At 35.9% G+C, this 25,269-nt stretch overlaps 1 protein-coding gene across 1 annotated transcript in view; it reads left to right on the forward strand.

The window, feature by feature from the left end:
* Positions 1-2,662: 2,662 nt before the first annotated feature.
* Positions 2,663-25,269, forward strand: part of PIAS1 (protein inhibitor of activated STAT 1) — a gene marked incomplete at its 5' end in the record, with an annotated part of 94,728 nt that continues 72,121 nt past the window's right edge. The window contains one exon of the mRNA XM_079700801.1: positions 2,663-3,104. Within this exon, the coding sequence (XP_079556927.1) occupies positions 2,663-3,104 (442 nt within the window). The remainder of the gene's footprint in view (positions 3,105-25,269) is intronic.

A 25,269-nucleotide genomic window follows, 5' to 3' on the forward strand; every position in this document is an offset into this window, starting at 1 on the left:
AAGTTTTTCTCTTTGCTAATTAAAAGGCATGTGGTTTGTTTTCGCTAAAAGACACTAACAGTGTAAAGGTACAACATTTGGAGTAGAACTAGTTTTGTAACATTCAACAAATTTCTTAACCTTCCTAGGCCTCAGTTTTCCCATCTGTAAATTGAGGACAATACTTACCTTATAATTGTGATGATTAATTATGCATCCTGTGAAAATGAAAACAAAAATTATGCCTATGTCATTAACTTTTTTCTTTTGATCATCAAGCAAGCGATTTTATTTTATGCGAGTTGTCAATGTATTCTTCCATAGAAATAGAACAATAATACATCTGTGCTGCATTTAAACCCTTATACACATAGAGTTAGGACAAAAGCTGTCATAAGTTTATGGTAACCGCTGAGTTTCGGTTTTTGTGTTTGACTTAAGAGAATGGAGCTGAATTGAAATGGAAAGACATTCTTCTCTTTCTAAAAATTTATTGTGTTTTCTCTGTAAAACAAAATACATTTGACCAATGCCAACTTAAGTTTAGTTTTAACCTATAATCTTTGAAGCATAATTCATGTGATTTCTCTAAGAGCAGAAGCTTACATTAATACAGTGCTTTTCTGTTGAAATCTTTGTTGCTTTTAAAATAAGTAAAAAAAAATCTTTAAAACTATTTTGTACTCTTAGGACAGTTTGGATAGTAGGGAGAAATGGATATCCTGGCATTAGATTCTCATAGGAGCACAAACCCTGCTGTGAACTGCGCATGTGAGGGATCTAGGTCACGTGCACCTTATGAGAAGCTAATGCCCGATGATCTGAGGTGGAGCTGAGGCGGTGAGGCTAGTGCTGGGGAGCGGCTGCAGATACAGATTATCATGAGCAGATAGGTTTGACTCCACAGAGACCATAATAAATCAGTGCACTTGAATCATCCAGAAACCATCATCCCCCCCTCCCTGGTCCATGGAAAAATTGTCTTCCACAAAACAAGTCCCTGGTGTCAAAAAGGTTGGGGACTGTTGCCATAGAGGACCTCAGTCGGGTCATGGAATCATTTGTAAAAAAAGAAAATTATAATACAGCAAGATAAGTGCTAAAATAAAGGTATGAAAAATGGCCAGTAAGAGCAGTGAAAAGAGAGTCATTTAGTTCTGCCAGGCCTAAAGGGCAAGGCTGACAAAATCTGGGCTTTGAGGAAACAAAGCATTCTCCAGGCCAGGGAAGGTAGGGGAAGGGCTCATATTTCTTTGATTAACCCGCTATATTGCATATAAAGCTCTTTATACACTTGTTTTTCTCACTATTTTTATTTTTCTTAATTGTTTTGTAAACTGCAAATAACTTCTAGATGATTGGCTTGAGATGGATGTTATCCCAGGGAGTGGTGGTAAATTAGGGAAGGCAGCTTAGCTTTTGTGGTATTTGGGATGAGGTGAGGGGATAAAATAGTTGTGCAAATAGAGAGTAAATGGTAACCTTACATGTGTCTTTCATCCTGACACCTCCCTGTCAGTGGTGGTAAAGTCAGGATTCTTCTGTTAATAGCTGTATGATCTTGTCTTCCCTTTGGAATTCATTTTCCTCAACTTTAAAATGGGAGAAGTGGTGTGGGTATTTCCTGTTGGTAGTCTCTTAGTAGTTGGGGAGAAAGGAGAAATAAGTTTGGGAACACAGTTAAAGTTAAATAGATTTCTTTACTTCAGCCTTACGCATTATGGCATGTGGATTGAATTCCTGGACTTTTTTGCCGCGTGGCTTGTGGGATCTTAGTTCCCTGATGGGGGATCGAGCCCAGGCCCTTGGCAGTGAAAGCACAGAGTCCGAACCATTGGACTGCCAGGAAATTCCCAATTCCTGGACTTTTTAACCTGGCTTTGCCAATAGAGTGTCAATAATGTGTTTCCAGTGTCATCCTTTTCCTAATGGTTTAGTGGAAAGATCATGCATGGGCTTTAGAATTACACATAACTAGGTTTGAATCCTCATTGATACTTAGTAGCTATGTGGCCTTAGGTAAGTTGTTTAACCTTTCCTAACTAGTTTCTTCACATGTAAAGCAGGAAGGGTAACACCTTGTGGAGTTGTAAAGATTTAATGACAACCCATATGAAAATATCAAATGTATCTGGTATATAATAGGTCAAAAAAGGTATAGTTTAAGCCCTATGAATCCAAATCCCAAAGTCAGTATAGGATGTAATATGATGTTATTTGTATCCTGCCCACATCTGGTGCTTGAAGTGGACTGTTTATATGTTTAACATGTATTTATATAATTTTCCCCTAAGAAAACAAATGTTCTTGAGGGCTCATTATCTTTTGCCGTCCACATAACACTCGGTACTCTCCTGGAGACTTAGTAAGTGCTTGATAAATACCTGAAAATTTCATTATAACAATGGAATAAGGTGAGATGTGGTTCTACCTGGTGTATACTTATTTTACATCTTTCATAACCCTAGGTAGAAGTTAGTGAGTTTATGAATATTAATTTTAAATTTCTTTGGTTATATCAAATGATTAGATTTTAATTTTGAAATAACTGGAATTGACTCTAAATGAACTGGCCTTTGTAAACAAACCATAAGGATAAAGTGTTATAATAAAGTATCGTTTAATGTTGTAAATTATATCATTGGAATACTAATGTTTTACATTTTGTTTTGTCTCTAAGCAAATGGTTATGAGCCTTAGAGTTTCTGAACTCCAAGTACTGTTGGGCTACGCTGGGAGAAACAAGCACGGACGCAAACACGAACTTCTCACAAAAGCCCTGCATTTGCTAAAGGCTGGCTGCAGTCCTGCTGTACAAATGAAAATTAAAGAACTCTATAGGCGGAGGTTCCCCCAGAAAATCATGACGCCTGCGGACTTGTCCATCCCCAACGTACATTCAAGTCCTATGCCAGCAACTTTGTCTCCATCTACCATTCCACAACTCACTTATGATGGTCACCCTGCATCATCACCGTTACTCCCTGTTTCTCTTCTGGGACCTAAACATGAACTGGAACTCCCACATCTTACATCAGCTCTTCACCCAGTCCATCCGGATATAAAACTTCAAAAATTACCATTTTACGATTTACTGGATGAACTGATAAAACCCACCAGTCTAGGTAAGATTATTCTGTAATGATTTTTTGGTTACTTTTGGAGGATACATTTTCATTTTTGAGTTTGAATTTGACCCAGATTATTATTCATAATAAAATTTATATTTGGTGGTAGGACCCAGATGGTAAAAAGGATCTTTCAATTTTAGACAAAATCAAATATATAAAAGCTGTCTTTTAGACAGAAAAAAAGCATATTCAAGTCTTCCATGATGGTTGCTGACACAGTAAATGTTAAAAACTTTCCAAGAATATAAACGTTTTTAAAGTGTAATATTTTAGATTGTTGATTACTATTTTATAATAATCCTTACAAAATTAAAACCCCGTAATTACTATCAGTCTCTGAATTCAGTTTTTAATTTTCAAGGGTTGATGACATCTAAAATAAATGACTATTTTTGATTATTTAAATGAGTAAATGGTTTAAATTTTTATAAAAGGAGAGTTGAGCTTTGATGTGTAGTATTTTAATTTCAGTTGACTTTTTCAAGTGGATATGTGTACCTTGCAGGTGCACACATGATTATGGTTATATAATACTAATAAACACTTGAAATTTCATGTACTATGTTTTCCCATCATTTGATAAGTGCCTAGCCTATTAATAGAATTTGATGTATTAATCAACTTGAAATTTTAATTACTATAATGCTACCTTACTTTATTTAAGGTAGAAGAAAATTGACCCTGTTGGGATCTCTGCTACCTTTGGTGTAATATATTTAAAATATCAGACTTCCAGATGCTGGTTTGTTGTTATAAATCAGTGGTTGGCAAACTATCGCTGGCAAGGGAAATCCAGCCTGCAGCCTGTTTTGGTGGATCTGAGCTAAGATTTATTATTTTTTTTTAATATTCCTAAAGAGTTGTAAAATAAAACAAAAACAGAGAAGAATATGCAACAGAGACCATGTATGTCTGCAAAACCTAAAATATTTACTGTCTGGCTTTTACAGAAAAAGTTTGCCAACCCCTGTTACAAATCAGTAAACATTTCAGTTTGGGGGATTGGTGAGTGTTGAATTTTGAGAACATTTACAGAAATTCTTTGAACTGGCAAATGTTTGTTTTAAATTATTTTTAGCAGAATAACTGAATAAATTAAGATTATAGGAGTCATTTTCAAACAACATGAATTTTTTCACATGACTTTATTTTTTAAATAGCCATTAATAAGAAAACAACACTTGCTGAGAACCTACTGTAAGCTTTTAAAACTTATACATGCTCATTATAAAAAATGAAAGTGCCAAAGTCCCTTCTTGTTAGTACAGTATATATGCATATATAAGCAAGTTATGTTTCTTGTTTTTAAGAAGGAATCATATTGTATCAATACATAGTGTTCTGTGACTTGCCCCTACCCCCTTTTTTGCCTTACTAATATATTATAGACATTTCTCCTTGTCTGTCTGTCCCATTTTTAATTGAAGGCTATATGTACACACATGTATATATAGTGTCTATGTGTACATGTGTGAGCATGTGTGTGTATATATATATGAGCTCATTTCTTATTAAAGACTGTGTATTATTTTATGTTCTAAATAAGTCCTCTATTAAAAGATGTATTTTCTAGTTTTTCGCTGCCAAAAACATGCTATAGTGAACATCATCTGAAATTTGAAAGGAAAAGAATGTTGGTGGCTTTTATTTGATTTGATTCCCAGCTCTCAAATTTTCTTTGGGTCTTAATAATTAACATATCTTCTTGTTTTCAGTTTCACTAATATAAATTTCAAGTACCAGTGTGAATAGGTGATGTTTACATATGTATCTAAATTTTGTTATGAAAAGTAGAAATGCAAACAGGACATACATTCTGATTATATTGGATAATATTTTAAATATTAATAAATAAAAATTGAGCATTTTAAATTATTTTTATTTTACTGAGGTACTTTGCTTAAATATGTATGTTATGTGTTCATTTCTAATTGTCTACACTGTCTTTTTATGCCTTTGCAGTTTAACTTAATGTATCATAATTTATATCTTACTGTTTTAATACTTTCAGGGTACTTTATCCTTATGAACTTTTTAGTGTGTAATAATAGTGGGCAAACATCTGGTTTTTCCCTAAAAAGGTATGAGAGGCAGGTAGTTCATAAGAAATTGTGTTGTTAAAGCTTCAGATAGGGCTTCCCAGGTGGCGCAGTGGTTGAGAGTCCACCTGCCGATGCAGGGGAAGCGGGTTCGTGCCCCCGTCTGGGAGGATCCCACATGCCGCGGAGCAGCTAAGCCCGTGAGCCATGGCCACTGAGCCTGTGCGTCCGGAGCCTGTGCGCCGCAACGGGAGAGGCCACAACAGTGAGAGGCCCGCATACTGCAAAAAAAAAAAAAAAAAAAAAAAAAAAAAAAAGAAGCTGCAGATAGTTTTTGCTTTCTTTTTATAGTATTTTCTCCCTAATGACTTTTTAAAGAATAGTCAATAAATTTTAAATAATTTTTCTGTCTTTACTCTTCATCTGAAAATTTATAGAATGCTTCAATGGGGTATTTTTGTGTAGCAGTTTAAGAACAATGTCATAAAGTTTTTCCCATTCTTGATAACCATAAGTAAACCCTTGCATTTACAAAATTGACTGGTTGAAGTACTAAAATATTTCCCATAAGATTTATTTAATTGGTCTTTCTTTGTATTGTCAAGCCTCATTATTTGCACATGCTAGTGGATGAATGCCTGCTATCTCAGTAAATCCAAAATCACTACTCACAACAGTTTCACAGCCATTTATAGACATGCACAGAGCTGCAAAGAATTTGAGTTGGCTCATGTGTGCTTTCCCACCTGTGGTTGAACTAGGTGGTTCTTGCTTTCATGTTTTCTGCTGTCATATTGTAAACAAATGTCCTCTTTGCACTCTACTTAATGCCACAGTTTTTGCATTTCTGTGCTTTTTGTTGGTGATTGGATTGTTTAAAATGGCCCCCAAGCATAGTGCTGAAGTTTTATCTAGTGTTCCTGTATGCACAAAGGCTATGATGTGCATTATGGAGAAAATACGTGTATTAGATCAGTTTGCTTCAGGCTTGAGTTACAGTGCTGTTGGCAATGAGCTTAGTGTGAATGAATCATCAATATATATCAAATAAGGTGTCTTTAAACAGAAGCACACATAAAACAAGGTTAGGTATTGATCAGTTGATGAAAATGTTGTGCTCAGAGGCTTGCAGGAACCTAACCCTGTATTTCTCCTAGGAGCAGTGGTTCAGTATTCACTAACTCATTGTTTGTGGCAATTTTATAGAACACCAGTTTTCATGAATAAATCCATTGTTTGTGATATAAACACAAAATGAATAGGTGGTATGGAATTGCTTGGTGGTATGTAAATAGATTTCTAATTTCTCATTGTTATCATAGAACTAAAATAAAAGCAAACATTTTGGTTATGCATAAAAAGATCACCAGAAAGTAATTTGTGGAAGTTTATTGGTTCAGTAACTATTCAGGGGATGGAAATACTCAAGAGAATTTGAAAAAAGATTCTGAGTAATCTGCAAGAGTTTAGGATGAACATATTTTAAGGCCCTGTTAAGTAAAAAAAAAAAAAAAAAGAAAGAAAGAAAAAAGGAATCTATAAGATTTTTAACATTGTTAAAAGACTATCTCTGTACTTCATTAAATGAAATGACTACTTCATCATGGAATTCAGTTTTCTAAGGGATTACTTTCGCCAGTAGATTGTTTGTTTTAAGTTTCAGAAAACAATATTCTCTGAAAAATTAAATGGCTTTCAGCATTCTCTTTCTTAGTATACATATTGAATACATTTAAAATCATTACAAGCTCTTAAGAGTTTAGTTTTGATCTGTACTTAGCTAGTTCATCACACTTAATCACTTGAGTCCAGAATGTGATGGTTAAATTTAATTTTTCATTTTCTTCCCTTCCATTTTATCTGTAAGCACTAGATTTAAACAGAGTTTAAGGTGTTCTAGTGTAAGCTGAATGTTTGTATGTGTTTCATGTTTCTAACTAAAATCAAAACAATAATTTTGGTATTCCCCCATTTTATTAGATAATTTTTATCCATTTTTATAATCATCTTGTTATTATTTCTTTAACAATAAGTAATTTTAAGGTCTTTATTCATTTTGGAACACATATTAAAGAGAATTCTTTTCATTAATTGGGAGATGAAGTAAAGGTGGTTGTAAAGTAAAACGCTTGATTTACTGTGTATTTTTGTCTGTCAGTATTAAAATCCCGTTTCAAATGCTTTTAAAAACCTTTTCCATTAATCTTTCTAAGATGCCCCCCTTATATCTGTCTGTTCTTTCCCCCATCCAAATCAATTTCACTTTCCTGCATGCTCTTAATAACATTTTGTTGTTGTTAGTTCCTCAAGATCAGCTCTGCTGCGTTCATCTGTATATTCCCATAATATACAGAGCTATGAACCTCTTATGTGGTAACCACAGTAAACAATTATTAGCTCTCCAATTTATTTAAATACAATAAAGTCTGTTTTAATGTTTTTTGCAAAGTATTTGGATGCTACATACTGAAGAATCTGAAACACTGAGACATTTTAATTGGTGATATGGATGTCATTCTTCAGTTTGTCATGAAACAAGTCACTTATTTTTTTTCTTTCTCTTTTTTTTGTCTTTTTTAAAATTAATTTTTATTGGAGTATAGTTGATTGAAAATGTTGTGTTAGTTTCTGCTGTACAGCAAAGTGAATCAGTTATACATATATCTGCTCTTTTTTAGATCCTTTTCCCATATAGGTCATAACAGAGTATTGAGTAGAGTTCCCTGTGCTATACAGTAGGTTCTTATCTATTTTATATATAGTAATGTATATACGTCAATCCCAGTCTCCCAATTTATCCCTCCCTCCCTCTTTTTTTACGTCTTGGAAGGTGGTTTCTATTTAAGTTTTAACGTTTGTCAAACAATCTTTTCCATTAAACACCACAAATATCTCTTCTCTGAGTTACATATTTGATTTTCCTGAGTTCTGTTACAAGTAGTTGTAATTTAATCTGATGTGGGACGGTGTATTGGTATTTCCTAGGGATGTCCAACATCCTAGGTGTATAGGGTTTATAGTTTCAGTATTTTAGAAAGCTAGGTCAGTCTGTTTTTCCTTTTTAAAGTAGAACATTTGTATATAGAAAATTATAATTATTTTAGGCTTGGGAAGATGTATGAATAATTTATAGAAAAGATTTGAATTAATATATATATGTTTTATATATATGCACTTGGTTTTTTGCCTTAGGAAACAAGGCAGCAGATGCTTCAGCACTCCTAAATAGTTAAAACGATCCATCTTGTTTTGTGCAGTGTGGGTAAGGTTTCTGCTACATCTTAATAACATTGGTTACCAGTGTTTTCTGCCAAGGGCTCGACTGGCATTGGATTAGATTTCACAGTTTCCTTCTCTTCTCATTTTTTATAATTGAGTTTGCCTTCCTCCACATGCCTAATAGCCAGTGCCTAAAGATCAGGTGATGCAAATTCAAGGACACAGACTCTGATAAGTATTGCGAAGGGCATTCAGAGGTTTTGTGATTTACTCTACTCTGCTTTTAGAAAATTTGCCTTCTAACAATTCAACACAAGCTGTGCTCTTCTGTGCTTGAATTTTAGGAAATCAAAAGCACTATTTTTTTCTGTAGGCAGGTTTCTTCCCTAGGAACTTTTCTTCCTAATTTGGCAGCACTGGTTCCTTTTCTTTCCTTTTTTAAGAGATGTAGAGAGAATTTATTTATTTATTTTGAACTTTGGCTAATTTGACTAATTTATTGCTTGTGCATTTTAATTACATTTGTTGTTGTATACAACAGTATCACCATAAACTAGTGTCCATTAAGTATTATAAATTGCTATTTTATTTATCTTTATTTTTTAAATTTTTATTGAAATTAGTTGATTTACAATGTTGTGTTAGTTTCAGGTACATACTAAAGTGATTCAGTTATACACACATATATATAAATATATATATTCTTTTTTTACATTTTCTTCAATTATATGTTATTACAAGATACTGAGTATAGTTCCCTGCGCTATACAGTACGTCCTTGTTAGTTATCTATTTTATGTATGGTAGTGTGTATATTTTAATCCCAGACTCCTAATTTATCCCTCTCCCCTCCTCCCCTTGGCAACCATTAGTTTGTTTCCTATGTTTGAGAGTCCATTTCTGTTTTGTAGATAAGTTCATTTGTATCCTTTTTTTTAGATTCCTCATATAAGTGATATCATATGATACTTGTCTTCCTCTGTCTGGCTTACTTCACTTAGTATGGTAATCTCTAGGTCCATCCATGTTGTTGCAAATGGCATTATTTCATTCTTTTTTATGGCTGAGTAATATTCCATTGTGTATATTTACCACATCTTCTTTATCCATTTGTCTCTTGATGGACAGTTAGGTTGCTAGCCATTCTTGGCTATTGTAAACAGTGCTGCAGTGAACATTGGGGTGCATTTATCTTTTTGAATTATGGTTTTCTCCAGATGTATGCCCAGGAGTGGGATTGCTGAATAATATGGTAGCTCTATTATTAGTTTTTTAAGGAACCTCCTTGCTGTTTTCCATAGCGGCTATATCAATTTACATTCCCACCAACAGTGAAGGAAGGTTCTTTTTTCTCCACACCCTCTCCAGCATTTATTATTTGTAGATTTTTTGATGATGGCCATTCTGACCAATGTGAGGTGATACCTCATTGTAGTTTTGATTTGCATTTCTCTAATAATTAGCGATATTGAGCATCTTTTCGTGTGCCTCTTGGCCATCTGTTTGTCTTTTTTGGAGAAATGTCTTTTTAGGTCTTCTGCCCATTTTTTGATTGGGTTGTTTGGGTTTTTTTTTTTGCTGTTGAGCTGTATGAGCTGTTTGTATATTTCGGAGATTAATCCCTTGTCAGCCGCATCGTTTGCAAATATTTTCTCCCATTCTGTAGATTGCCTTTTTTAAAAAAATTCATTTATTTTATTTTTGGCTGTGTTGGGTCTTCATTGCTGCATGCAGGGTTTCTCTAGTTGTGTTGAGCGGGGGCTACTCTTTGTTGCGGTGCACAGGCTTCTCAGTGGGATTGGCTTCTCTTGTTGCGGACCACAGGCTCCAGGTGCACAGGCTTCAGTAGTTATGGCTCACGGGTTCTAGAGTGTAGGCTCAGTAGTTGTGGCGCATGGGCTTTGTTGCTCCGTGGCATGTGGGATCCCCCCGGACCAGGGCTTGAACCCATGTCCCCTGCATTGGCAGGCAGATTCTCAACCACTGTGCCACCAGGGAAGCCTGTCTTTTTGTTTTGTTTATGGTTTCCTTTACTGTGCAAAAGCTGGTTAAGTTTGATTAGGTCCCGTTTGTTTATTTTTGTTTTTATTTCCATTACTCTAGGAGACGGATCCAAAAAGATATTGTTGTAATTTATGTCAGAGAGTGTTCTGCCTATGTTCTCCTCTAGGAGTTTTATAGTATCAGGTTTTACATTTAGGTCTTTAATCCGTTTTGAGTTTATTTTTGTGTATGGTGTTAGAGATTGTTGTAATTTCATTCTTTTACATGTAGCTGTCCAGTGTTTCCAGTACCACTTATTGAAGAGACTGTCTTTTCTGCATTGTATATTCTTGCCTCCTTTGTTGTGGATTAATTGACTGTGTGTGTGGATTTATTTCTGGGCTTTCTGTTCTGTTCCATTGATCTGTATTTCTGTTTTTGTGCCAGTACCATACTGTTTTGATTACTGCAGCTTTGTAGTATAGTGTGACGTCAGGGAGCCTGATTCCTCCAGCTTCGTTTTTCTTTCTCAGGATGGCTTTTGCTATTCGGGGTCTTTTGTGTTTCCATACAAATTATAAAATTTTTTGTTCTAGTTATGTGAAAAATGCAATTGGTAATTTGATAGGAATTGCATTGAATCTGTAGATTACCTTGGGTAGTAATAGTCATTTTGACAGTATTGATTCTTCCAGTCCAAGAACATGGTATATCTTTCCATTTGTGTCATTTTTGGTGTCTTTCATCAACATCTTATAGTTTTCGGAGTACAGGTCTTTTGCCTCCATAGGTAGGTTTATTACTAGGTATTTTATTCTTTTGATGCAATGGTAAATGGGATTGTTTCCTTAATTTCGCTTTCTGACCTTTCGTTGTTAGTGTATAGAAATGCAACAGGTTTCTGTGTATTGATTTTGTAGCCTGCAGCTTCACCAAATTCATTGATGAGCTCTAGTAGTTTTCTGGTAGTGTCTTTAGGATTTTCTATGTATAGTATCATGTCACCTGCAAACAGTGACAGTTGTACTTCTTCTTTTCCACTTTGGATTCTTTTTATTTCTTCTTTTTCTTTGATTGCTGGGCTAGGACTTCCAAAATTATGTTGAATAAAAGTGGTGAGAGTGAACATCCTTGTCTTGTTCCTGATCTTAGAGGAAATGTTTTCAGCTTTTCCCCATTGAGTATGATGTTAGCTGTGGGTTTGTCGTATATGGCTTTTAGTATGTTGAGGTATGTTCCCTCTATGCCCAATTTCTGGAGTGTGTTTATCATAAATGGATGTTGAATTTTATCAAAAGCTTTTTCTGCATCTATTGAGATGATCATATGGTTTTTATTCTTCAGTTTGTTAATGTGGTGTATCACACTGATTGATTTGCAGATATTGAAAAATCCTTGCATCCCTGGGATAAATCCCACTTAATCATGGTGTATAATCCTTTTAATGTATTGCTGGATTCGGTTTGCTAGTATTTTGTTGAGGCCCTTTCCATCTGTGTCCATCAGTGATACTGGCCTGTAATTTTCTTTTTTTGTGGTATCTTTGTCTGATTTTGGTATCAGGGTGTTGGTGGCCTCATAGAATGAATTTGGAAGTGCTCCTTCCTCTGCAATTTTTTTTTGGAGAGCAGCACTGATTTCTAACTTTCAAAACAAAATCTAAAATTTACTTCTCAATGTACATCCCGTTGTAGATAATCTGTCTTTTTATCTGGTGAGTTTACTTTAATATTTTTTTTTTTTGCGGTATGCGGGCCTCTCACTGTTGTGGCCTCTCCTGTTGCGGAGCACAGGCTCCGGACGCACAGGCTCAGCGGCCATGGCTCACGGGCCCAGCCGCTCCGCGGCATGTGGGATCCTCCTGGACTGGGGCATGAACCCATGTCCCCTGCATTGGCAGGCAGACTCTCAACCACTGCGCCACCAGGGAAGCCCTAATTTAATATTTTTATTATCGTTTGTTTAAGTGACCCAGAAGCCTGAAGCCATCTATTATGTTTTTAATAAATGAATCTTTGTGTTCTTGATTGTTATCTTGGGAACTAGAATGATGGACTTTGTTTTTGTTGGGAAGGAATCTTGATGATCAGAATCAGTAAAGAATCCTTGTGTATAATTGTAAATATGACATTAAAATTTTTAATTGTGAGACCAATGAGCCAGCCATTTAGGTTCAGAAGCAAGCAAGTATAGTTTTACAGAGAAATCCAACATATAAGACTTTATTGGGATGAAATTTAAAGATCAAACATGTAGAATATATAGTGCTTGAAATGTAGCATTTCAGAATTTGCCAATGAATCCTACACCACTTTGGTCCAGTCTTCCCAGCACAAGTTGAGTTACCATACAAGCTGCAGACCAGCCAGCTGGAGGACTTGGTTGTGGTAATGGTGGTACAGGTAGGATGGTACAGCAAAGGGAGAACCCATTTTTGGCATTGTTTTTTTTTTTTTTTTTTAAATAAATTTATTAGGGCTTCCCTGGTGGCGCAGTGGTTGAGAGTCCACCTGCCGATGCAGGGGACACGGGTTTGTGCCCCAGTCTGGGAAGATCCCACATGCCGCGGAGTGGCTGGGCCCGTGAGCCATGGCTGCTGAGCCTGCGCTCCTCAACAGGAGAGGCCACAACAGTGAGAGGCCCGTGTACCGCAAAAAAAAAAAAACTATTTATTTATTTATTTTTGGCTGTTTTGGGTCTTCGTTTCTGTGCGACGGCTTTCTCTAGTTGCGGTGAGTGGGGGCCACTCTTCATCGCGGTGCACAGGCCTCTCGTTGTGGAGCACAGGCTCCAGACGCGCAGGCTCAGTAGTTGTGGCTCACGGGCCCGGTTGCTCCACGACATGTGGGATCTTCCCAGACCAGGGCTCGAACCCATGTCCCTTGCACTGGCAGGCAGATTCTCAACCACTGCACCACCAGGGAAGCCCCTTCTTTGCTTTCTTTAAAACAGAAGTTTTGTTGTTACATATCTGGGTGATTGGAAGGTAATTTTAAGACATTCCCTTTTTTCTCTCTCTCTCTTTTTTTTTTTTTTTTTTTGTGGCCGCCTTGTGGCATATGGGATCTTAGTTTCCTGACCAGGGATCGAACCCGTGCCCCCTGCAGTAGAATTGCAGAGTCCCACTGGACCGCCATTCCCTTTCTTGAGCCTTACTATTTCGGTGTTGATAGTGCTTGCAGGTGACCCCAATGGTTTTGAGTGGCAATTAGTCATTCTAGTTTTTTGGCACTACTCTTGCTAAACGTATTAACACTAAAATGTAAATAAGCCTTAGATATGCCAAAGATGGGGATTTTGCAGTTTAAAAGAAGCTGGATGTTGAATGTATTATTACAATTAAATCACTTTAAGGTAGGTAAAAATAAAAAGGCTGAATTATTTTAACAAATTCAATTTATCACCTCTACATGTTCTCTGCAGTTCTTAGAATTCTGTTCCATTGTTTATTTTGGTGCTGTAGTTTTGAATATTTTATTTCTGCTCTTAAATTTTATTAATTTTAAAATTAGTTTATTACATAAGATATGAATTAGAGGGGAAAATCACTTATCTATAAGTACTCGTGGCATTTTGTGTTTCTTTTCACCACCTCTCCATGTAAAGTTTAAATGTAAAATTAGCAGTTCATGTTTACATACAATTTAAGAAACCTCAAAAGGAAATGATGGAGTTGATTACATAAAAATGTCAAACCCCTATGCATCAGTTTTTTTGTTTTCTTAAAGCCCAAGTGTCAGAGTAAATACCGAATAAAAATATTTGAATCAAATGTAAGACTGAAGGAAAGAACTCACAAATCAATATGGGGTAGGATACTAAGACTCTATTAGGCAGTGTATGAAAATGTAAATTATTAAAGGGGAAGTGCAGCTAGGAAACATGAAAAGACACTGAATTTCACTAATTCTTAACCAAAATTCAAAATAAGTCAATAATGAGGTTTTAAATCTTGTCTATAGCTTACATTAAAATATATATGAATTTCTATACAGTATCCATGAGATGTGTTAAAATGTTATGTTCATTGCTGGTAGCAATATAGACTATAATACAGCTCTTTGAGAGTATATTTTGGCAATATGCAGGAAGAGCTTAAAAATACTTTTTTATCTATTAGTTCCACCTTTGGGAACTCAAAGCCTAAGAATATTCATTGCAACATTATTTCCAGTATAAAAATTAGAAATAACTTAAATATCCAATTATAGAATAGCATTTAATTAAACTGATATATTTACTATAGAGAATATTTTAAGGATCAGTTAAAATTATAAAGTCTTTAATACATGAGGAGAGAAATTAGATAACACAACTAAAAATTATTATCTACTCTGATAAGCATTAAACTAGGAGTTTTATTCTGTTATCTCACTTAAACCTCCAAACAGCTTTGGACGGTTAGACCAATAGCCTAAATTTTATGAAAGTGGTAGTAGCTGAGATCTGAAGAAGGTAATTCACAGAGATGAGGGGAAGGTGTCAGGATTTGAAAATAAGTTAAGTTTGCTTCCAAAGCCAATGCTCCTGTATAACAATATATTAAAAATAAATGAAAGTATTTTAAAATTTTTTCTTTAAAATAATTTTGCAATTTTATAACATCTTTTGCTCTCATTTTTATTTAGTGAAGTCTTCTTGATTTTTTTTTTTTTTTCCAGTAGAATTCGTTGGATCTACAGGTGGGATCACTGTGTTGAAATTTACTGTATGGAGAACTACTGAAGGTCTTTTGTATTTCATACATACATTGAAAGAGGGTTTGACAATTTAATTTTACATGATAATTTTTACCAGTACATACTGTAAATGGAGTTTTATTTCAATAGATCAGTTTGGACCTGTGTGAAATTCACAGTACATGTGCAGAATTCTGATTTAGCACCTCTAGATCTTGGTCACTAGAATTTTTTAAAAAAATAAATTTATTTTTTTGGCTGCATTGGGTCTTTGTTGCAGCGCATGGGCTTTCTCTAGTTGCGGTGAGCAGGCTTCTCATTGTGGCGACTTCTCTTGTTGCGGAGCATGGCTCTAGGCACGTGGGCTTCAGTAGTTGTGGCTTGCGGGCTCTAGAGTGCAGGCTCAGTAGTTGTGGTGCATGGGCTTAGTTGCTCTGCAGCATGTGGGATCTTCCCGGACCAGGGCTTGAACCCGTGTCCCCTGCATTGGCAGGCACCACTGCACTACCAGTGAAGTCCTAGAATTTTTTTTTAAGGTGTTAGAATTATAGACCCTTCATAACTCAGTATCTTAAAGAGGAATTAAGTTTTTTTCAACCCAGTGTAGATTTCAGGTGTTTGCTAAATTCATTCTGTTGAAATGACAAGTATGTGTAGTTAATCTCAATCTCCCTGATCTTCTGATATTTGTGGGGAGCAAAACCTTGTTTGCCTTAAAGAAAGAAAAAAAATTTATTTATTTATTTATTTAAATTTTATTTTATTTTATTTTATGCGGTATGCAGGCCTCTCACTGCTGTGGCCTCTCCCGTTGCAGAGCACAGGCTCTGGACGTGCAGGCTCAGCAGCCATGGCTCACGGGCCCAGCCACTCCGTGGCATGTGGGATCCTCCCGGACCGGGGCATGAACCCATGTCCCCTGCATTGGCAGGTGGACTCTCAACCACTGCGCCACCAGGGAAGCCCAATTTATGGTATTTTATAACATATAAAGAGACCTTAAAAATAAGATGAAGATTCTGAGACTCCTCAAAAACAATAGGGAAAAAATTATAAATAAAAAGTTTAAAGTTCCTCTAAAATTACGTAAATAAAAGAGAAATATAAAATGAAGTTATAGAGGATTATTTTATTGGTTATTTTTTCTTTAGTTCTTTTTTTTTTGGCTCATTTTTATCCTTTCCATACGGATCAAGCCACTGTAAAATGTTCCAAAAGAACAAAGATCATAATAAAACATGTTTTCTTTTTTATGTAAATACCCATGGTCATGAAAGTATAGTCTTCTCCATGCATTCCTCCCAATGTTTTAGACAACATAGATACAAAAATATTATATTTTTGATTTTTAAAAAATTTATTCATTTAACTAATATTTATTAAGTTCCTTTTTGTGCCAAGCATCATTCTGGTTTCTGAGAAAAAATAAGACATGGTTATTCAAGGAGTTCATGATCTAGTAGAGGAGTCAAACATACATAGTTCATCTTAGAAAACACAAGGGAAAGTAAACTAAAAGGCATAACCTAAGGATAAAAATTAAAGAGATTATATTTACCAGGGAGCATGAATTTAACATTTTGTCTTGTGGAGTAGTTGAGTCAGAATTACTGAGGGTGCTTATAAAAAATAGAGATTTTCCACACTCCAGATCTTCTGAATTGTATTTAACATCATAGTACATTATAAAAACTTTCTCATGTAGATCATGTTATTTCTTTGAACTCCTACAGAATGTATCATAGTATAGTCGTAAACTTAAGTTTTCTCCTTTTCATGAACATATGGGTTGTTTCTATTTTTTGCTCCTCTTCCAGCAAACATCCTTATATATGAGTATATATTTTTGTAATTATGTGAGTATTTTTTTTTAATTTAAAATAATTTTGCTAGGTCAAAGGATATGCATACTTCTAATTTGCTATCAAATTTCATCCCCCGCCCCCCAAAAGACTTTACACTCCGACCAACAGCGTTGTTATGAAAGTGCCTATTATCCACAGTTTTATCAATACTTTAAATAATTTTTATAAACTGATAAGATGAAAACCATCTTGGTTTTTTTTTTTTTTTTTTTTTTTGCGGTACGTGGGCCTCTCACTGTTGTGGCCTCTCCCGTTGCGGAGCACAGGCTCCGGACGTGCAGGCTCAGTGGCCATGGCTCACGGGCCCAGCTGCTCCACGGCATGTGGGATCTTCCCGGACTGGGGCATGAACCCGTGTCCCCTGCATCGGCAGGCGGACTCTCAACCACTGCGCCACCAGGGAAGCCCCATCTTGTTTTAATTTATATATTTTTGCTTACTGCTGAAGCCAAACATTTTAATGATTATTAACCATTTGTCATCCATGAATTGCTTGTTTATATTCTTTGCTCATTTTTCTAGTCTCTATATTTCTTTTTTTAATTGGTTTGTACTTTGTATGTATTGCATACTAGCCAGCCCTCTATTATATGTTGTAAATATTTTATCTTGGTCTGTTACAGATCTTATTATGTAATTTCTAATATCTTTCATTATACAGAAGTTGAAAAAAGTTAAGCTGTCAACTCTGTTATTACTTTTATGGTGTTCGGATTTTTCAAGTAACAGCTCCACCCTGTTAAAGCATACAATTCAATGGTTTTTAGTATATTCATGGAGTTGTGTACCCATCACTACTATTTAATGTAAAAAATTTCATCACCCCCAAAAGAAACACCATACTGATTAGCAGTCACTCCCATTTGCGCCTCCTCCCAGCCCCTGAAAACTATTAATTGTTTTTCTGTCTCTATGGATTTGCCTATTCTGGCTATTTCATATTAATGGAATCATATAATATATGGCCTTTTTGTGACTGGCTTTCACTTGCATAATGTTTTTAAGGTTCACCCATGTTACAGCATGCATCCGTACTTCATTCTTTTGCAGGTTGGTATATATAATTATTTTTAGTGGGATATGTCTGATTTCCTTAAAAGTTTTTTTAAGTTGTGGTAAAAATATTTCTCTTTTAACCATTTTTAAATGTACATTTCAGTAGTGTTAAGTATATTCATATTGTGCAGCAGACCTCTACAACTTTTTTATCTTAAAGACGCAGACATAGAGAATGGGCTTGAGGACACAAGGAGGGGGAAGGGTAAGCTGGGACGAAGTGAGAGAGTGGCATGGACATATATACACCACCAAATGTAAGATAGATAGCTAGTGGGAAGCAGCCGCATAGCATAGGGAGATCAGCTTGGTCCTTTGTGACCGCCTAGAGGGGTGGGATAGGGAGGGTGGGGGAGAGGGAGACGGAAGAGGGAAGAGATATGGGGATATATGTATATGTATAACTGATTCACTTTGTTATAAAGCAGAAACTAATGCACCATTGTAAAGCAATTATACTCCAATAAAGATGTTAAAAGAAACAAAAACCTGAAACTCTATACCCCAAAAACAACTCCCCATTTCTCCTTCCCCCCAGCCCCTGGTGACCACCATTGCACTTTCATTTCTAAGAATTTAACTACTTAAGTACTTCATATAAGTGGAATTATACAGTACTTATCTTTTTGTGACTGGCTTATTTCTTTTAACACAGTGCCCTTAAGTTTCATCTATATTGTAGTGTGTGACAGAATTTCCTTCCTTTTTAAGGCTAATTAATATTCCGTTGTATGCATGTACCACGTTTGGTTAACCATTCACCTGGATGGACATTTAGTTTGCTTCCACCTCTTGATTGTTGTGAATAATGCTGCTATGAACATTATTGTGCAAATAGCTGAGATCCTGTTTTCAGTTCGTTCGGATTTATGTCCAAAAGTGAGAGTGTTGGATCGTATGGTAGTTCTATTTTTAATTTTTTGAGGAACCACCATACATGGTATAGCCATGTTTTCCATAATGGCTATGCCATTTAACATTCCCACTAACAGTGTACAGGGGTTCCAGATTCTCCACATTCTCTCCAACACTTATTTTCTGTTTTTTTTTTTTTTTTTTTTTTTTTTTTTTTTTTTTTTTTTTTTTTTTTTTTGCGGTATGTGGGCCTCTCACTGCTGTGGCCTCTCCCGTTGCGGAGCACAGGCTCCGGACACGCAGGCTCAACGGCCATGGCTCATGGGCCAAGCCGCTCCGCGGCATGTGGGATCCTCCCAGACCGGGGCACGAACCCGTGTCCCCTGCATCGGCAGGCGGACTCTCAACCACTGCGCCACCAGGGAAGCCCCCTGTTTTTGTTTTTTTTTAATGGTGGGTATCCTAATGGTTATGAAGTAATATCTTGTTGTGCTTTTGATTTGCATTTCTCTGATGATTCATGATGTTGAGCATCTATTCATGTATTTGTTGGCCATTTGTGTATCTTTGGAGAAATCTCTATTCAGGTCCTTTGCCCATTTTTTTATTTGGGTTATTTGTTTTTCTGTTGTTGAGTTGTAGGTGTTTTTAATTTATTCTGAATATTAAACCCTGATCAGGACTTCCCTGGTTGCGCAGTGGTTAAGAATCCGCCTGCCAATGCAGGGGACACGGGTTCGAGCCCTGGTCCAGGAAGATTCCACATGCTGTGGAGCAACTAAGCCCGTGCACCACAACTACTGAGCCTGCGTATCACAACTACTGAAGCCCCCACGCGTAGAGCCCGTGCTCCACAACAAGAGAAGCCACTGCAATGAGAAGCCCGCACACTGCAACAAAGAGTAGCCCCCACTCGCTGCAACTAGAGAAAGCCTGCGTGCAGGAACGAAGACCCAACACAGCCAAAAATAAATTAAAACAAACAAAGAAACAAAAAAAAACCACCAATCAGATATGATTTCTAAATATTTTCTGCCATTCCATAGATTGCCTTTTCACTCTGTTGTTTCCATTTATGTGAATACGTTTTTAAGTTTGATGTAGCCTCAAATGTCTGTTTTTGCTTTTGTTGCCTGTGCTTTCGGTGTCATATCTAAGAAATCATTACCAAATGCAGTATCATGAAGTGTCTCCCCTATGTTTTTTTCTAGAAGTTTTATAGTTCCAGGTCTTTATTTCATTTTTAGTTAATTTTTGTGTATGCTGTAAAGGAGTGGTCCAACGTTGTTATTTTGTGTGTGGGTATCCAGATTCTCTAACACAATTTGTTGAAGAGACTATTCTTTCCCCATTGTGTAGTCTTAGCATCCTTGCAAAGATCATTTGACCCTATGTGCAAGGGTTTATTTCTGGGCTCTTTTTTGTTTCCTTGATCTATATGTATCTTTATGTGAGTACCACATTGTTTTTTGTTTGTTTTTGTACATATTGTTTTGATTACTATAGCTTTGTTATGTGTTTTGATATCAGGAAATATGAGACCTCTGATCTTTTTTTTTTTTCCTTTCAAGATTGTTTGGCTGGGCTTCCCTGGTGGCGCAGTGGTTGAGAGTCCGCCTGCCGATGCAGGGGACGTGGGTTCGTGCCCTGGCCCAGGAAGATCCCACATGCCGCGGAGCGGCTGGGCCCGTGAGCCATGGCCGCTGAGCCTGCGCGTCCGAAGCCTGTGCTCCGCAACGGGAGAGGCCACAACAGTGAGAGGGCCGCGTACTGCAAAAAAAAAAAAAAAAAAAAAAAAGATTGTTTGGCTGCTCGGAGTCCCTTTCAATTCCAGATGAATTTTGGTTTTGTTTTGTTTTGTTTTTGTTTTTGTTTTTGTTTTGCAGTATGCAGGCCTCTCACTGTTGTGGCCTCTCCTGTTGCGGAGTACAGGCTCCGGACGCACAGGCTCAGCGTCCATGGCTCACAGGCCCAGCCACTCCGCGGCATGTGGGATCTTCCCGGACCGGGGCACGAACCCGTGTCCCCTGCATCGGCAGGCAGACTCTAAACCACTGCGCCACCAGGGAAGCCCCCAGATGAATTTTAAGATGATTTTTTTTCGATTTCTGCAGAAAATGCTATTGGGATTTTGATATGGATTATATTGAATCTGCAAATCACTTTGGGTAATATGGACATTTTTTAACAATATTAAGTTTTCCCATCCCTGAGCACTGGATGTGTTTCCATTTATTTGTGTTAGTTTCTTTCAGCAATGCTTTGTAATTTTCAGCATGTTAAGTCTTTTGCCTCCTTGGTTAAGTTTATTCCTAAGTATTTCATCCTTTTTGATGCTATAATAGAAAATCGGATTATTTTCTTAATTTCCTTTTCCGATTGGTCATTGTTAGTGTATAGAAATGCAACTGATTTTTGAGTGTTAATTTTGTGTTCTGCAACATTCCTGAATTTGTTTACTAGTTTTTTGTGGCATCTTTAAGGTTTTCTACATATATGTCATGTTGTCTGTGAACAGAGATAATTTTACCTCATTTTATTTCTTTTTCTTACCTGAGTGCTCTGGCTAGGACTTATAGTATGATGTGTTGAATAGAAAATTACTTTGTTCCTGATCTAGAGGAAAAGCTTTCAATCTTTTACCATTCAGTATGATGTTAGCTGTGGGTTTTTCGTATATGGTCTTAATTATGTTGAGATAGTTTCCTTCTAGTTTTAGTTTATTGAGTATTTTTATCATGAAAGGGTATTGAATTTTGTCAGGTGCATTTTCTGCATCAAATGAGATGGTCACATGTTTTGGGTTTTTCCCCTTCTTTTAATGTGGTATTTTACATTGTTTGATTGTCATATTTTAATCTTAGCATTTCACGATAAACCCCACTAGGTCATGGTGTATAATCCTTTTCATGTGCTATTGAATTTGAAGAGTGGACATTCTTAATCTTGCTCTTTAGAGGGAAAGCATCTAGTCTTTTACCATTGAGTGTGATGTTAACTGTGGATTTTTTTCATAGATATTCTTTTTGTTGAATTTTTAAAAATCATGAAAGTATGTTGGAATTTGTTTGAATGTTTTTTCTCGTTGAGATGTCTCTGTGGTTTTTGTTCTTTATTATATTGATTGCTTTTCCTATATTAAACAGTGTGACTTATGGATTTTGTCTTCTGATTTTTGATGACCTATCCTGTGTCTAGATGAGTAAATTGCAAGTGCCTACATTTTCTATTTGACATTTGTGGGGGGTTTTGCATCAGTTCTTGATTTTATTTTTATTTATATGATTGTAAGGCTCTTATTTTCTCCAAAACTTTGTTTTTTTTTTTGCCGTACGCGGGCCTCTCACTGTTGTGGCCTCTCCCGTTGCGGAGCAAAGGCTCCGGACACGCAGGCCCAGCGGCCATGGCTCACGGGCCCAGCCGCTCCGCGGCATATGGGATCCTCCCAGACTGGGGCACGAACCCGTGTCCCCTGCATTGGCAGGCGGACTCTCAACCACTGCGCCACCAGGGAAGCCCCAAAACTTTTTTTGAATGAATATTCTTCCAGACCTTATTCTGTTCTCCTGATCTGTTTATATATTCTGCACTAACGTGATTATTATATTTAATTTTTTATTGTAATTAAAATGCATTTTAATACATTTTTACTTAATACAAAAGTCGAAAGTTACAAGAGTTTATAGTGAAAAGGAAGTCCCTCTCCTACTTTTATTTCAACCAGAGATGTTGTTTTCAGTTCCTTTTATGTCAGTCCAGAAAGTTCTCATCCTCATATTTGCCTCATTTTTTTTTAGCATCTACTTAGTATGTAGTTGATTGGAGTGTGCTTTATTAAATATTCTCTTGTTGATTGATATTTAGATAGTTTCCTGCTATTAAAACTGCATTATAGAGATTGTCCTGTGATATATATCCCTATGCACATGTCTAAATATATCCAATGTTTTTGTAAGATAAATTCCTAGAAGTAGAATGTGTGTTTAAAATTTTGATAGATGTTGCCAAATTTCCCTCCAGAGAAGGTTTGTGTGAATTTATAATCCTAGTGGCTATGTTGAGAGTGTTTTTTCCCCTATGCCTCAGCAATGCTGTGTTATTAAACTTTTTGATCATTTCAAATTATTAGGCGAATATTTGTAACTCATTATAGTTTCTACTTGCATTTCTCTTAAGAGTGATGGTGAAGTTTGTTTGAGATGGTTGTATTTCTTTTTCTCTGAATTTTTTTGTTTGTGAACTTTGCCCATTTAAAAATTGGCTTATAGGACTTTTTTCTCTGATTTGTAGAATTAAGGAATTTAGCACTTTCATGATATAAATTGCAGCTGTTTTTTCTAGTGTGATATCTTTTGACTTTATTTATGATTGGTGTTGGAAATTTGCATTCCATTCCTTTTTTATTGCTAAGTAGTATTTCATAGTATGCATATGTCATGGTTTCTCTGCCTTTTCACCTGTTGAAGGGTGCTTTAGTATTTTCCAGTTTTTGTTTATCACAAATAATGTTGTTATAAGCATTCATGTACAGGGGTTTTGTTTCTTTTTTTCTTGTACAGGTTTTTGTATGGACATAAGTTTCCTTTTTTTCTGGATACATGCCCAATAGTGAGATTTCTGAGTCATAAGTGTAAGTGTGTGTTCAGTTTTTTTGAGAAAACACCAAACGGTTTTCCGGAGTGTCTATGCCATTTTACATTTCTACTGGCCGTGTATGAGAGACCCAGTTTTTCTGCATCCTTGCAAGCATATTTGTTATTGTCGCTTTTTATTTTAGATGTTTAAATAGGTATGTAGTGATATCTCCTTGTGTTCTAGTTTGCATTTCCCTAATGGCTAATGATGTTGAACATCTTTCCATGTGTGTTTTTGCTGTCTCTGTAGCCTCCCTGCTGAAATATCTGTGGATATCTTTCACATTTTTAAATTGCAATGTTTGTTTTTATAGTGTTGAATTTTAAGCATTGCAATATATATTCTAGATACTAGTCCTTAGATACATGATTTGGAAATATTTTCTTCCAGGGTATAGCTTGTGTTTCTTTTTTAAAAAACATCTGATTTTTGAAATAATTATAGATTCATAGGGAGTTGTGAAGAAGTCTTCAGTAAGGATTATCCCATATACCCTTCACCCAGCCTCCCCATGTTAGCATTTTTTCTAACTTTAGTGCAATATCATAACCAGAAAATTAACATTGGTACAATTCACAGTGCTTATTCAAATTATATCAGTTACTTACGCACTCTTTGTGTGTGTATACCTCTCTGCAATTTTATCACATGGTAGCTTCATGTAACCAACACCACAATCAAGATATTTACTAACTCCACAAGACCACATCTTGCTACCCTTTCATAGCCTCACTTACCCTCCTGCCCTGTTCCTAGTCCCTGACAACCACTAATCAGTTCTCTATCTCTAAATTATTTCATCTATGTTATATTAAAAAAAAATCATGCCTTGTATCCTCTGAAGATTGGCTTTTTTCACTCAGCATAATTTCTTTTAGGTTTATCCAAGTTATTGTGTTTATCAGTAGTTCTTTTTTATTGCTGGGATGTATTCCATTGTATGATATACTGTTTATTAGCCATTTTATGCACTGAAGGACATTTAGATAGTTTTCAGTGTTTGGCTGTTATGCATAAAGTTGCTATGACCATTCATATACAAGTTTCTGTGTGGAAATAAGTTTTCCTTTCTCTGAGATAAATGCCCAAGCGTTCAATTGCTGAGCCATATGGTAAGTTCATTTTTAGTTTTAAAAGGAACTGCAAAATTATTTTCTACAATAACTATACCATTTTGCATTTCTGCTGGCCATGTATAAGTGATGCAGTTTCTCTGCATCCTTGCCAGCATTTGGTATTATTATTATTTTTTATTTTAGCCATTCTGATAGATGTGCAGTGATATCTCATGGTTTTAATTTGCATTGCCTTAATGGCTAATAATATTGAGCATCATTTTATTTGCTTATTTGGCATCTGAATATCTTCTTTGGTGAATTTCCTCTTCATAACTTTTGTCCATTTTCTAATTGGAGTATTTGGGTTTTTGTTTTTGTTATTTTGTTTTTTACTATTGAGCTTTCAGAGTTCTTTATATATGCTAGATACTAGTCCTTTGTTGGGTATGTGGTTTGCAAATATTTTCTCCAATTTTGTAGTTTTTTTTTTTAATTCTCTTAATGGGGTCTTCTGCAAAGCAAAATTAAATATTTTTTTCTTTTATAGATTGTGCTTTTGATGTCAAGTCTAAGAACTCTTTGCCCAACCCTATATCTGAAAGATTTTCTCCTATGTTTTTTTCTAAAAGGTTTATATTTTTATGTTTTACATTTAAATCTATGACCCATTTGTTGTTACCTTTTATATAAGGTGAGGTTTAGGTTCAGGTTCATTTATAGGTGTCTGACTACTGCAGTACCATTTGTTTAAAAAGGCTATCCTTCCTCCA

The sequence above is a fragment of the Hyperoodon ampullatus genome, assembly GCF_949752795.1.
Source record: "Hyperoodon ampullatus genome assembly, chromosome: 3".
NCBI classification, from domain to species: Eukaryota; Metazoa; Chordata; class Mammalia; order Artiodactyla; family Ziphiidae; genus Hyperoodon; species Hyperoodon ampullatus.